A 13499-nucleotide genomic window follows, 5' to 3' on the forward strand; every position below is an offset into this window, starting at 1 on the left:
CCATCCATCCATCCATCCATCCACCCATCCAACCACCATCCACTCACCCTTACAAATATTTCCTCACCAGTCCTTCCGATCATTTATCCACCCATCTTCCCATCCTTCATACCTCCACCCACCCATCCAAACCATCCAACCGCCACCCAGCAAACATGCCCCTAGTGTTCCCTCCAGGTCAGCCCTGGGTTTCTGAGGTCCCATCCCTGACCACCCCCTGGCTGTCTCAGTCCACCCAGCCCGACTCACTTGCTGTCCAGCAGGTCCATGATGGGTTGCAGTACATTGTCAGCGTCCTGGGCCACGCTGCTGCAGGCACTGGCTGGCACATTGCCCGTGCCCTTCACCTGGCTGAGGATGTCACCCATCTGCTTGACACACTCCTCGATGTGTGGCTGGAAGCTGGGGGCACAGGGGGTGGAGCTCAGGCCAGGCTCTCCAGGCCTCCCAGAGAATGGGTCAGATGAGGCCTCAAAAGCTGACCCGTGGACCTTGATGTTTTATCCCAAGCATCACGGAGGCATGGCATATCACTGAGCAGGGGAGGGGATGGTGTGGAATAGCAGAATTGGGCACTGTGCTGAGACATTTACTTGCGTTGTTTATTTCATTGCACAGTCCTACCCAGGCACTATTATCATCCCCACTTTATAGATAAGTAAAGTAAGGTTCAGAGAGGTTGAATGACTCACCCAAGGCTATATAGCTAGTAAGTGGGAAGCCAGGATCGAACTCAGGTCTAACTCCAAGCCTGAAGTCTTCACCACTAACTACATCTGCTGAGTCTCTGGATGACCCAGGCTCAGAGGTCTGGGGACTGCCCCCTCTTGTCTGCTCCCAGCCCTAGAGGTGCCCCCACCTGGTAGCAAACACCCGGCTGAGCTCGTCCAAGACATTGTTGAGTTTCACCTGGAGCTCCTTCAAGATGTCACTGGCCTCAGCATCCAGCTGAGGAGGGAGAAGGGACATTAGATCAGGTTTACAGAGCATCCACATAAGTGGGGCATTTGCCCATCCAACCCAGGGAAAGAGATCCCAAAGGGCTGGGGAGGAAACGGGCACAGATAGTGAAGCTTCTTGCTTGGGTTTGAGGGAGTGGTTGAGCTGGAATTCATCAACAGCCTGCAGGGACACAGGGGAGATGGTGACCCTGCCCAGGCCTCGCCTTACCTCTTTTCCTCCCATGGCTTCGAACATCTTCTCCAGCTGCACTCGGAGCTGCTGAGTGTTGTTCATGAGGATGCAGGGCTGGCGGTGCAAACAGAGCAGAGATTCAGGACTCAGGATCCCTTCCCAGAGCCTCCCCCATCCACTGCCAGGGACCCCGGGATGGTTTCAGGGTCTGGGTCCAGAGAAAGCTGGGATCCCATAGGGTCATCTGAGAATGGAAGACAGCCTTGGGATCAGATTCCTGGGAATGTTGGGGAGGACGGTCTCTGGGGATTGGCAGGGGGAATCAGGGCTCAAGTAGCTCCTCCCCTGAGGGGGGCTGGCTTCTGGGAGTAGCAGGAAGGGGAGAGTTCTTGTCACACACCTATATTCTCCTACGTGGTCTCAAAGCTTTGCAAGCTCACATCCATACACCCTGAAGGTTTCATTCACAACAACCAGACAGTGACACACTGAAGGCACGTGCCCTCACCTCCAGATCCCCTCAGACACACACAGCCAGGTACACGGACACACACAGTTGGACATACACAGACAGAAGTATCAGAGCCCAGGGAAGGATGAGCCCTTGGGGGTACAGAATGGGGATGGGAGGGGACAGGACAGGGACCCCCAAAGGTCACCACTTTCTCCTTCTCCTTGGAGCAGTAAGAGGCGAAGTCCTTGGAGATGATGTCTGCATACTGGAGGAGCACATTACTGATGGTCTGGGGAGGATACAGATGTGGGGGAAGAACAGGAGCTGGAGTTAGGCAGGCTCATCAAGAGCCACTAGTGAGATCAGGGATGAACCCAAACCCCTATGAGCACTCAAGATGGACCCATTTGATGGGCGAATTCTCCACCCAGGATGACCATCACAACCAAGAGGAGACACCACCCGGTAAAGATGATTATTTTATGTAGAGCCAGCTTTTTCACAGAGCAACCAACCATCATACTAACCCAGCTCCAAGCATGAGCGCGACTCAACCCCAAATGGAATCCCAATTCTTACTTGCAGTCCTCAACTTCAACCCAGCCTAAAGCCAATTAGCTGGAACCCTCAAACCCAGTTGGATGGTCTTGACTTCCAAACTCACCCCAAGACCCACTCAAATTCTACATAAATCCCAACACTCACTCCAACCTCAATGCCAAATGGAATCTCAATCCCAATAGTAACCCTAAACCCAATCCCAACTTCAACCCCATCTTCAACCTTGACCCCAGCTCCAAATTCAACTCCAACTGTAACCACAACCCTGACCTCAACCTCAACCTAAACACTGTCCTCAACCACAACTCCAACACTGATGTCAACCCCAACCTCAGTCCCACTGATATCACCAATCCCAACTTTGACCTCAGTCCTAATCTTAACCCTGCCCCTGACCTGGACCGCAATCCCAATCTCGAGTGCAACCCCAACCTTTGACCCTATCCCAATCCCATCCCTCCCCTGGACTGCATTCCCAACCCCACCCACACCCCCGCACCTTGGCAAAGCGCCTCATATAGTGCCCCACGATCTGGGGGTCAGGGCACTCAAGTTTCTTGATGATCTCAAAGCTCTGGTTGAGCTGGGAGAAGACGTCCACCACGGAGCAGGAGAACAGAGCGTGCTCTGAGGTCTGCTGGAACTGCAGGGGTGGGGAGGCCATGAGGGAAGAGAGGGGTCAGAGCCAGACAGTCCCTAGAGTCCAACCCTCCCACTCTTCATGGGGAAAGCCAGAGACCAACTGCCCTGGGGTGAGATGGACACTGTGGAAGGGTGACTTAGAGGTGGACACAGAGACTATGGATAGAGAGAGTGGGGCTTCCAGCTGGACGAACTCTTTCATTTGTTGAGTGAACAAAAAACTTTCAAAATCATGAACAAGATGAAGACGATAGTCACCTTTCAGAGACTGGCTTCATCTCAAGGGCAAGTTTTGCCTCCATATTGGATCCCAATGGACCCCAGAGGGAGCAAGACCACTGTGGGCAGACTAGGGGCTTGGTCATGGGTCAGTCTCCTCACCCCATCCTTCTTGTCTCGCTCCAGGGCCCCATGCAGGAAATCCCGGGACACCTCCTCATTCTCATCCAGCCACTGGATGACAAAGGGCTCAAACCACCTGGAACAGAGAGCGGGAGTGAGGTCTCGCCACCTCTTGTCCCTGGCCCTCTGCTTTGCCTGGTTCTGGATGGTACTTGGGCAGGTCCTCCTCTCCCTTGAACTCACCCTGTGGCCTCCGGTGAGGGGGCTACTCCCTGCTTCCCTACCCCACCAGGCCTCAGTTACTTCAGCCATGAAATGGACCTCATGACCACTGTCAGAGAAAGGCCCATACTTGCAGGAACCATGGTTCAGATAAACGACCTATGGGTAAGGGCATTTACTCTCTGGGATCCCATTACCTGGACAACAGAGGAGTATCTATCCCACAGTGCTGCTGTGAGCGTGAATGACACAACGTATAGTAGGTCCTCGGTAAATGGTGACCACCATCCTGCGCTCCAACACAGCCCGTGAGTCAGACATCCAGAGTTCAAATCCTGGCTCCGTCACTTATTGGATGTCACCTTGGGCAAGTCCTTCGGCATTTAACTCTCCATTTCCTCATCCACAAAATGGGAATTATAACGCTCCCATCTTATAGAATCGTCAAAAGGATTAAATGAGAAAAGGCACATAGGACTGCTCGATGCAGTTCCTGATACTTATGAATATTAATTGGGCTATAGGAGTCCATAGTCTAATGGCTGAAAATAGAGAATACTAGGTTTGCACCCCACTGTGACCCTGATGCCTAGGGAACCCTGAGTAGGTCAGCCCTCATCTCTGGGCCTCGGTCTAGCTGTCAGCACTACAGTTCTGGCCTGGGGCAAGGGACTTACGCAGGGTACTCAGGCACGCGGTCCTTGAAGGCAGGAAGCTCTGCCACATACTCGTTATATAGCCACTTGACCTTGAAGTGTAGGTTCATGTAGTCAGCACTCTTACACAGGCGATGCTTGTCATGCTCTGGTAGGGGGAGAACGGACGTGGCTCAGGAAAGTCTCCACCTTCTGTCTTGGCAGCACCTGCTCTGGCCATCACAGGTGTCCAACCTCAAGCTTGAGGGTCCAGGACACTCACAGCCTTGGAGGGGATACTGAGGCACAGCTACCTACTGTAGCCAGGCTGGCAGACATGGAAATTGTGTGTATGGGGGGTACTTACCCTCCATGGCATACTTCATGTCCTGGGCAAACAGGTTCCACATCACTTCAGCACTGATTTTACCCACATTCAGCTCCTGGGGAAACCTGGTGAAGGTCATGGAAGTATGAAACCTTGGCAGATGGAAGCAAGATGGCACAGGCTGCTTTGGCCTTCTGACCCAGAGGGTAGTGCAGGACAGGCAGAGGGATCTGGATTCAAGTCCCCTCAAAGCCACTGACTTGCTGAGTGACTCTGAACTGAAGCCCTGCTTCTCCCCGAGTCTCCATCCATCTATCTCTCCATCCCTCCATCCACTCATTTACCCAGTCATCCATCTTTCTACCCACCCATTCACTCACCCATCTGTCTATCCACTCACCCATTTCTCCATCCATCCATCCATCCATCCATCCATCCATCCATCCATTCATCCATCTCTCCATCCAATCAGCTATCCATCCATTCCTTTATCTACCCATTCATCCTTCCACCAATCTATCCATTCATCAACCTATTCATCCATTCAGTATATTCCCATCCCTCCATCTATCCATCCATCCATCCACCCATCCATCTCTCCATACAGCCATCCATCTCTCCATCCAATCAGCTATCCATCCATTTAGTCATACATATCTCCATCCATCTTCCCATCCATCCATCCACCTTTCAGTCCATCAATCCCAAATCCCTGATCTTCACTGAATATCTAACTAACCAAGAGATACTGGCACACCAGAGTTAAGAGCCCCTCTAGCACTCAGGGATAAATAAGACACAACAGTTCATTCAGCTAACATAGATGAAAACTCTACAGATACATAAATCCATATAAAACTGTGTACATATTCACACACAATTACACAATATGCAATATTGTATATTGAAGTGCATTCCACAATTGTACGCATATATACAATATACATTTAAACCCATAGGCCACAACTATACACAGAATTACATCCACACACAAGATATAATGCAATTTAAATGTAAAACGTTTGGGGTGCCTGGGTGGCGCAGTCGGTTAAGCGTCCGACTTCAGCCAGGTCACGATCTCCCGGTCCTTGAGTTCGAGCCCCGCGTCAGGCTCATGGGCTGATGGCTCAGAGCCTGGAGCCAGCCTGTTTCCGATTCTGTGTCTCCCTCTCTCTCTGCCCCTCCCCCGTTCATGCTCTGTCTCTCTCTCTGTCCCAAAAATAAATAAACGTTGAAAAAAAAATTAAAAAAAAATAAATGTAAAACATTTGGTGGAGTATTTAACACACATTAAATACTTGAACAACACTGCTTATTGTTATTTACGAGCCTACACTATTATATACATATGTACACATTTTTATTCACACAAATCAACATGTACAAAATACATATCCGATTATACCAGTGATTGTATACATACACACAGTTTTATGTTTCTGTTTATAAATTATGCCATATTTCATTCAGGCACAACCACACCTACAGTTGCCTCCACATACGCATCATTTTATGTGTAATTAGACATGATCGCCTTTACACATAAGACACAAAGTTGTGTACACACACACACATACACACACACTATAAACATATACCTCCAGATAATTAACTACACGGATGCACAACTCACTGGTTGAGGCAAGGAGTGTATGAATTCTTGTCTTCCTCAATGATGGACACTATGAGAGTGATCAGCTTGGACCAGAAGTCAAGGTTCTTGATGCTGGGTCCCTGTTCCTCTGGGGGAACTTCTCCTTTCTTAGCCTGGAAGGGGCAATGGAGAGATTGGCCAGAGGGGTCCAGGGGGTGGGTGCCTCAGTTAGTTCATTATTGAGGGGTAGGAGGTTAGTGAGGAAGGGGCCCTGTTAATAGTGTGTGGTTCAAGTGGGAAAACTGCATGAAAAGGAACTGAACTCTTGTAAACTGGTCTAAACAGAGCTCATGTCCCTGCAGCTCAACAAAGCTTAATTAGACTCAACTCATAAAATTGAATAGAACTGAATTTAGTTGAAAAAACCTGAAGCCCATGAAACCAAATGGAACTGAAATGAATGCCAATCAGGCCCACTTAGCTTAACAGATGGAGGTTCTCAGAGTTAATTCAGTGAAACTGAACTCGGGCCAATTACACTGAGTGGAGTGGAATTAAACTTAACTGGATTGAATTAAACTCAAATGAATCCAATTGGATTGAACCTAATCAACTCATCCAAGAGCAACATCATCCTAAGTCAAAATAATGGAAATAAATAGACTTGAACTCAACCCAACCTAAATTAATCTAATTCAACTCAACCAAGTCATCCCAATCCAACTCTACCTACTCAACTCAACCTAATATCCTCAGGCCAGCTCAGTCCAACTGTAGTCAGTCAATGAAAATGGATGCAGCTAAATTCAACTGAAACAAACCCAACTCAACCCAACTCATTTGAACTCAACTATACCCAAGGCAACAATCCAGCGTATCCTAACTCAAGTCAACTCAACCCAGTCGAGAATAACTTCGGTTCAACTGAATAGAAAAAAAATGGATTTTTGCTCAAGGAAACTCAGCTTAATCCCACTCAGTTCTGCTCACTAATTAGCCAAGAGCAATTTTAAGTCACCTGAAAAGAAATAAATGAAGCTGAACAGTTTATAGTTAAACCAAACTCAACCCAATTTAATCCACTGCACCTCAACCCAATTCAATTCAAAGTGACTTGATTTCAACTCAAGGGACTGTAAATGAATGGAATGAAATAAAATCTCACTAAATTCAGCTTATCTTATCTCCTATCAGAAGCCCAAGGTGAAGCAGGGGTCACCTTAGCTCCCACAGACTCTTGCAATTCCTCCACCCCAGGGCTAATCATCCTAGGTTGTGAATTTCCGATGTATGCATCTTTCCCTTCTAATAAGCCATGAGCTCCTTGAAACCTTATTGACAATCCTGGGACATTATATGTGTAGATAAACACATATTAAAAGATCTCAAATAAACTGACTTGAAATGGCCCAAACTGAATTTTACTCAAAAAATTCAATTCAACTCAACATTTAGAACACTGATTCTATCCTAGGCACACTGTATGCCTAACTCAACTAAATTCAGCTAAAACTGAATTTATTGAGCATCGATTGTGTATCAGGTGCCAAGCACTTACCTACACTTTATCTAAAGGTTGCAGTTCATTAAATCTTCTCTTCAATCCTGAGATATGGGTTTATGACCTCATTTTACAGAGGGAGATACTGAGGCTCAGTTAAACCGCTTGAGAAGGGGAAGATCTGGAACTTGGTCAGGGCCTGGTTGGTATCCCCTATTCCTTTCTGCTTTATCTGGGGTCCTCACCGGATCTGTCTGGTATTCCCGGCTATAGAGTTCATGACAGTTGTTGAAGATGTACTCATAAGTAGAGTTGAGGCAGGCTTTCACGCAATCTTTCACCACTTGGCTGGCTCGGGGTGGGCTCTGGAGTTCTTGCACCTAGAGGGAGGGAGACGGGCACGAGTGGGCACAGCTGGGACAGGAGGTATGCAGGAAATGGCTACAAGTAGTTATGAGCTTAAGGAAATGTAGCAGGATGAAAGCAGAGGGTCACTGAGAAAGGGCACATTTCTCCAAGAGAAATGTTACTCGGTTAGGAGCTAAGAGTCCTGGAGAATGCCCCTTGGAGAGCTAATGGCACCGGGTCCCCTTCTTACCTTCATCCGAAAGAAGGTGATGCTGGTGAGAAGGTCCACAGTGGATTTGAGGTCCTGGAGTCTCTCTGGGCTGCTGGCTGGGAAGTTATTCTGTTGGAAGGGAGAAGAGAGGTTGGATTATGAAGAAGGCTGGGTCGGGGTAGAGTGTTTTAGGGGAAATACAAGAGCTCCCAAGTTCCAGGAAGTGGGTGAGGGGTCCATGAGAACACCTTGAAGCAACTAGGGTGGGAGCTGGTTGGATGCACCAAGCACGTTGGGCAGGTGCTGCCCATCCATGTGCACACATGTCAAAGGAACACATTCCACGTGTTAAGATGGGTCCTCCCATGTGCACACCTGCCGGGAGCTCTCCCTTCCAGGCACACGAGTGTAGGAGCAAGCAAGTCATTATGGGTGCACTTCTCACCCGATACATGGAGAGGTCGATCCGAAGGGAGTTGTGCAGCTGGTCCAGAAGCTTGACAAAGCGCTCTTTCTGAGGAGGCAGAGGAGGAGGATGGACAGAAGCAGGGACATGGGGGGTCGAAGCAGGGACATGGGGGTCGAGGTGGCTGCCATATAGGGTGAGTGCTTACTATACACTAAGTGCACCCCATCCATCATTGAAATGGGCCTTCACAATATCCATTTCCATTCTATGAGAGGTAAACTGAGGCTCAGAGAGGACAAGTGACTGGTGCAGAGTCACAGAGCAAGTCAGGTCCAGATTGGAGACCACGGAGTCACACAGGGTCCGACCCGCACAGGGTTGGGCTCGCCCTCATCCCCCAGCCCCGGTCCCCGGGACTGACCCCAAAGTTGGAGGCAGCGAAGCGGTCAGAGGCGGACACGTTGGTGGAGGCGGTGGTGTGCGCGTAGTAGGCATTGATGTTGGCGAGAAGGGTGCTCATGACGGCGGGCACCCCGGGACACATGTACTTGGAGGAGAGGCAGGCAAAGTGGCTGGTGGGAGGGAGCGGGAGGAACTGGGCTTGGCATCCAGCCAGGACAGGCAGTGTTCCCCCCAGAATGCCTCCAAGACAGCATCTGTGAGGGACTCCCTCTGACCCCTCAAACCATTCCCTCTGCCTGATTGTGTCTCCCAAGTTTCTCTCGGTCTCCTCTCTGGGTTGCCCTATCTCTGCCTCTAACTCTGACCCTCACCCTGTCACTTTAGCTGCCAGAAACTGCGCTTTCCTAACCTCCAGGGGATTACAGGATGCCCACCACACCCACGTCCTCTCTGGTTCCTTCTCTCAAAAACCCTTCCACCCCAGATCTGCCAGTGTCTGCTAGGGAACCCCCTCACCCCGGTTTCCTGCACCTTGCCCTCAAGTCCGCCCCAGCCTGCGGCCTCACGTCATGGCTTGGTAGATGGACTCGACGCCGTAACGCATGGCAAATTCATCCACAATCTCCTGGGCTGTCTCATCATAGTAAACCTTCCAGGCATCATCACCCTTGGCATCTGGGATCTTCACAACCCCGTTGTTCTGCACGTCTGTCACGAAGTGGAACAGGTTCTGCCACCGAGAGGGAGAGGGCATCGTAAAGAGTGCAATGAGGCACAAGGGGTCGGAGACCCCAGGCTGGAGGCAGCTTACATCATCCATCCGTTTGTTTATTCATCTACGCTGATTTATTCATTTATTTATTGATTTATTCATTGATTCACTGATTTATTGATTTATTCATCTACGCTGTCATCCACCCATCACCCATCAACTCTCGCAATTACCAAAACATTTCACCAATCCACTCATCTGTCCTTGTAACAATTCAACCACACAACCATCCGTCTGTCTGTCCGTCCACTCATCTACCCATCCATCCACTTGTTTACTCACTCATCCATCAATCCAAATACTCCAAAATCTACCTATGTACTCCTCTATCCTTTCGTACATTTATCCATTTGTCCTTCCATCCAAGCATCTATCTAAACATCTGTCTGCCTGACCATTCATACACTCATCCACCCACCCAACCCATTCAACTACCCAAAACTTCCCCCACGTGCAAATCCTCCCTTTAATAATTCGACCACACATCCGTCCGTCCCATACATCTACCCACAACTTTGTCTATCCAGCAATGCATCCATCCGCCCATTCAACCATCCATCATCTATTTACTACCCATCAATTTATCCACCCATCCGTCTTTCCACCAATCCGCCTATGCAACTGCCCCAAATCCACTCATCTCTACTTTCAATAGTTCAACCCCACATCTGTCCATCCGCCCATCCTTTTATCCACCCATTATGGATGTGGCCATTCAACCAATCATTTATTCACTCAAAAACTGAGTCATCTCCAGGAGCCCCCTGTTCGGGTCTGGGACGGGCGAAACACCTGGAGCTGGGTAGTGAGAGTCTGCCTGGAGGTCAAGGAGGGCTTCCCAAAGGAGGGGGCCCTGAAGTTGGATGGAGAGGGAGGAGTTTTCCAGGCAGTAGGAATGCCATGGGGGATAGTCTTTGAGGCCCAGAGAGTATGGATGGCGTGGCTGGAAACAGGAAGGTGGAGCTGGGGTGGTCAGGGATGGGAGGAGATCGCAGTGAGCTGTGAAGGCAGGGAGGGGCGTTGGGCCTCACCTCGTGTAGACAAGTGTACTGGACATGGTAGGGGGCCACCTTTTCCTCGCCTTTGATCTCCACACTGATGTGTAGCCGGATGGCACCTGATACGGCGGATTTGTCAGTCCGCTTGTCTGCAGAACAGAAGGGGACCTCTGCATCAGACCTTCCCAGCGTAGGCCTGGGATATTCTAATGTACGCATGACGGTAGGCCAGGAGTCATGACCCTGAAGTTAAGACCCAGGTATCTCTTCTCAGATCGGCTCTCTGGGCTTGTGCCTCTCCCAGTAGCCTAGAACTCACTAGGCCCCGTCTCTTCCTTCAAACTAGGATTCCACACCCTGCTTCCTTGCGCAGATTAAATTCCCGAGTCTGCATCTTCTCTTTAACCAGGAGCCCTAGGCCCTGCTTCTCTCCCAGACTGGGCTCCCCAGCCCTGCCTCCCCTATCAGATCAAGATCCCCAACATCCACTCATCTTAGATAGCATTCCTGGGTCTGCGTCTCTCTCCTCAGACTAGGATCCTCAGGTTTTGCTTCCTGCCCCCATCAGACTGGGCCTCACAGAAGACCCTTCCTCCCCCATCAGACTGGGCCTCACAGAAGACCCTTCCTCCCCCATCAGACTGGGCCTCACAGAAGACCCTTCCTCCCCCATCAGACTGGGCCTCACAGAAGACCCTTCCTCCCCCATCAGACTGGGCCTCACAGAAGACCCTTCCTCCCCCATCAGACTGGGCCTCACAGAAGACCCTTCCTCCCCCATCAGACTGGGCCTCACAGATCCTGATTCCCCCATCAGATTGGGACACACAGACCCTACCTTTTCCATCAGACTGGGCTCCTAGACTACCTCCTCCTGACACTGGTTCCCCACTTGGGCCCCCTGGGGCACCCTCCCTGTCCCCTTGCAGGACACCACCCATGCTCACCCAGGTTGTACCACACGTCCATCTCGCCGCTGAGTGTCCGCACCTCGATGATCGTCTGTCCCAGGAAGTCATCGGATTCCCTCTTAAACCGCTGCTTCACACGGGATTTGATGTCATCATCCTCGTCCCAGACACGCACCTTGATTCGGTCTGAGGAGTTGTGACATTCACTGCGGAGGGGGGGGAGAGGGAGGCAGAGGCTGGGGTCAGGTGGCTGGTCTTGGAGCCCCTTCGGCTGCTCCGGCAGGGAGTCCGCCTGGGCGGCCAGGGGTTCAGCCAGGCACTTACAAGTGGAAGTTCTCCTCCCACACAGGGTTCAGGTTCCCATAGATGGTTTTCGTCCGTTTCTTGGTCTTCCCAACCTGGACAGTGACATAGGGGTCACTGGATCCCGTCTTGTCCTTTGCCTGCAAGCCCTGGGCACAGACCACTGGAAGACACACAGGACAAATACAAATACGGGCTCAAGGAGTGAGGCGTACGGAGAAGAGTCACTGCCACAGGTTCCCTGTTGCTTACTGGGGACACCTGCGACATGGCCTGAGGGCTTTGTTCTGACCATGGGAGCCCATGGGGACACCCACAAGACAGGAAGGGCTTCCTGAAGAGTTAACACCCCCGGAGTCCTCGGCTGATGCTGGATGGGAAGGTTGCCCTGGGTCACCCCTGGGTAAGACATTCTGTACATTGTCCTCCTGAAATTTCCAGCAGGATTGAGCCTACAGTTGCTCTCAGAGCCACCTATTTATTGGGGTCCCCTGCAGGGCTCCTTCTCTTCCTGCGCCCAGACTCCTGTCTCCACCCACACTAGGGCTTCCTGGGGCCACCTTCTGGATACCCATCTGCCCCGAAATCCTCATCTTGGGGTCTGCTTTCAGGGAAATTCGAACGAGGTTGGGTATGGATGAACACCCGAAGGCCTCCACCCGGGCAGGACCCTTCTGCCCCCAGTGGTCAGCACTGTCCCCCAGTGGTCCTGATCGTTGACACCCTGTGTAGGGCTCCTTCCGTCCCAGGCTCACTTCTCAACTCCCATGGCATCACCCCCTAGATAAACAACGTGCCCTCAACTCTTCTTCTTGGGGTCTGATTCTGGGGGTGGGGTGGGGCACAAACCAAGACTCATGCAGACAGCGTCGTGCACTCCCATTTGGAGGCACACATGCCCACCGCGGGAGCACAAACACACCTAGGGACGTGGGACAGATATGGACACACTACACACAGCCAAAGGAAGAGCCATAGGAGGGAGCACAGGGGGCTGAGAAGAAGGGACCCCGTGGCCACCCCCACCCCCGCGGCCTCACCAGTGATGCTGATCTTGGCCGACCACTTGGACGTGCCGTCCAGCACGCTCTGCTTGACCGCCTTCATCTGCTGCGTGTGCGCGGTCTTGGTCACGGCGAAGATCTCCTGGATGAGCTCGAAGATCTCAGGTTTGTTCCGCTCCCGGATCTTCATGCGGTCCTTGAGCACCATGATGATGTTCTGCGTCCGGTCCTCCGCCCCGTGCTTGGAGCTCTTCTCTGCAGCCCCTGTGGACGCAGAGAGCAGTCACCGTCCAGAGCGCGCTCCCTCACCGGAGTGAGAACCCCAACTCCCACCCCCAGCTTCCTGGGCTGAGGCCAAGAGCACTTAGAGCCGTGGGGGTTCAGGTGACTCGCGCCCCAAAGCTAGAGCTGCTAGAGATTTCGACATGCTCTCTGAACCCTCCTACCCCTTCTCCCCGGAGTACCCACCTTGCAGCGCGAGGGGGCCGCGCTGAACCCTCGCGCTCCACCAGGGCCCCGCCCCTTCTCTGGCTCCTCCCCCCCCTCAGAGCCCCGTACCTCTCTGAGCCCCCTCTCTAACCCATTTTTCTCCAGGGGAACCGCTGACTGTCAGTAAGCCCACCCTCGGACAGTGTAGTTAGTCCCTGAGTCTCTCCCCACCCCTCTCTGACCCCCTCACGTCCCCTTTCCCCTCCTCTCGCCCCACTCCTGCGGCCAACGAGTCCCTC

General features: G+C 51.6%; 1 protein-coding gene across 6 annotated transcripts in view; it reads right to left on the minus strand.

Annotated features, from left to right (window-relative positions):
• The window catches only part of UNC13A (unc-13 homolog A), a 61286-nt gene that overhangs the window by 15069 nt on the left and 32718 nt on the right, over nucleotides 1-13499 (minus strand). For 5 of the 6 annotated variants that reach the window (XM_030304133.1, XM_032591596.1, XM_030304126.1 and 2 more), the window contains 18 exons: nucleotides 12808-13035; nucleotides 11789-11930; nucleotides 11501-11670; nucleotides 10587-10702; nucleotides 9350-9513; nucleotides 8803-8953; nucleotides 8418-8486; nucleotides 8012-8101; nucleotides 7659-7793; nucleotides 5952-6085; nucleotides 4358-4443; nucleotides 4033-4159; nucleotides 3173-3269; nucleotides 2649-2792; nucleotides 1794-1877; nucleotides 1171-1248; nucleotides 860-948; nucleotides 250-402 (listed from right to left, as the gene is read on the minus strand). In XM_030304133.1, the coding sequence (XP_030159993.1) occupies nucleotides 250-402; nucleotides 860-948; nucleotides 1171-1248; nucleotides 1794-1877; nucleotides 2649-2792; nucleotides 3173-3269; nucleotides 4033-4159; nucleotides 4358-4443; nucleotides 5952-6085; nucleotides 7659-7793; nucleotides 8012-8101; nucleotides 8418-8486; nucleotides 8803-8953; nucleotides 9350-9513; nucleotides 10587-10702; nucleotides 11501-11670; nucleotides 11789-11930; nucleotides 12808-13035 (2257 nt within the window). The remainder of the gene's footprint in view (nucleotides 1-249; nucleotides 403-859; nucleotides 949-1170; nucleotides 1249-1793; nucleotides 1878-2648; nucleotides 2793-3172; nucleotides 3270-4032; nucleotides 4160-4357; nucleotides 4444-5951; nucleotides 6086-7658; nucleotides 7794-8011; nucleotides 8102-8417; nucleotides 8487-8802; nucleotides 8954-9349; nucleotides 9514-10586; nucleotides 10703-11500; nucleotides 11671-11788; nucleotides 11931-12807; nucleotides 13036-13499) is intronic. The other variant, XM_032591595.1, reaches the window with a different exon arrangement.

Source organism: Lynx canadensis, chromosome A2, assembly GCF_007474595.2.
Source record: "Lynx canadensis isolate LIC74 chromosome A2, mLynCan4.pri.v2, whole genome shotgun sequence".
Taxonomy (NCBI): Eukaryota; Metazoa; Chordata; class Mammalia; order Carnivora; family Felidae; genus Lynx; species Lynx canadensis.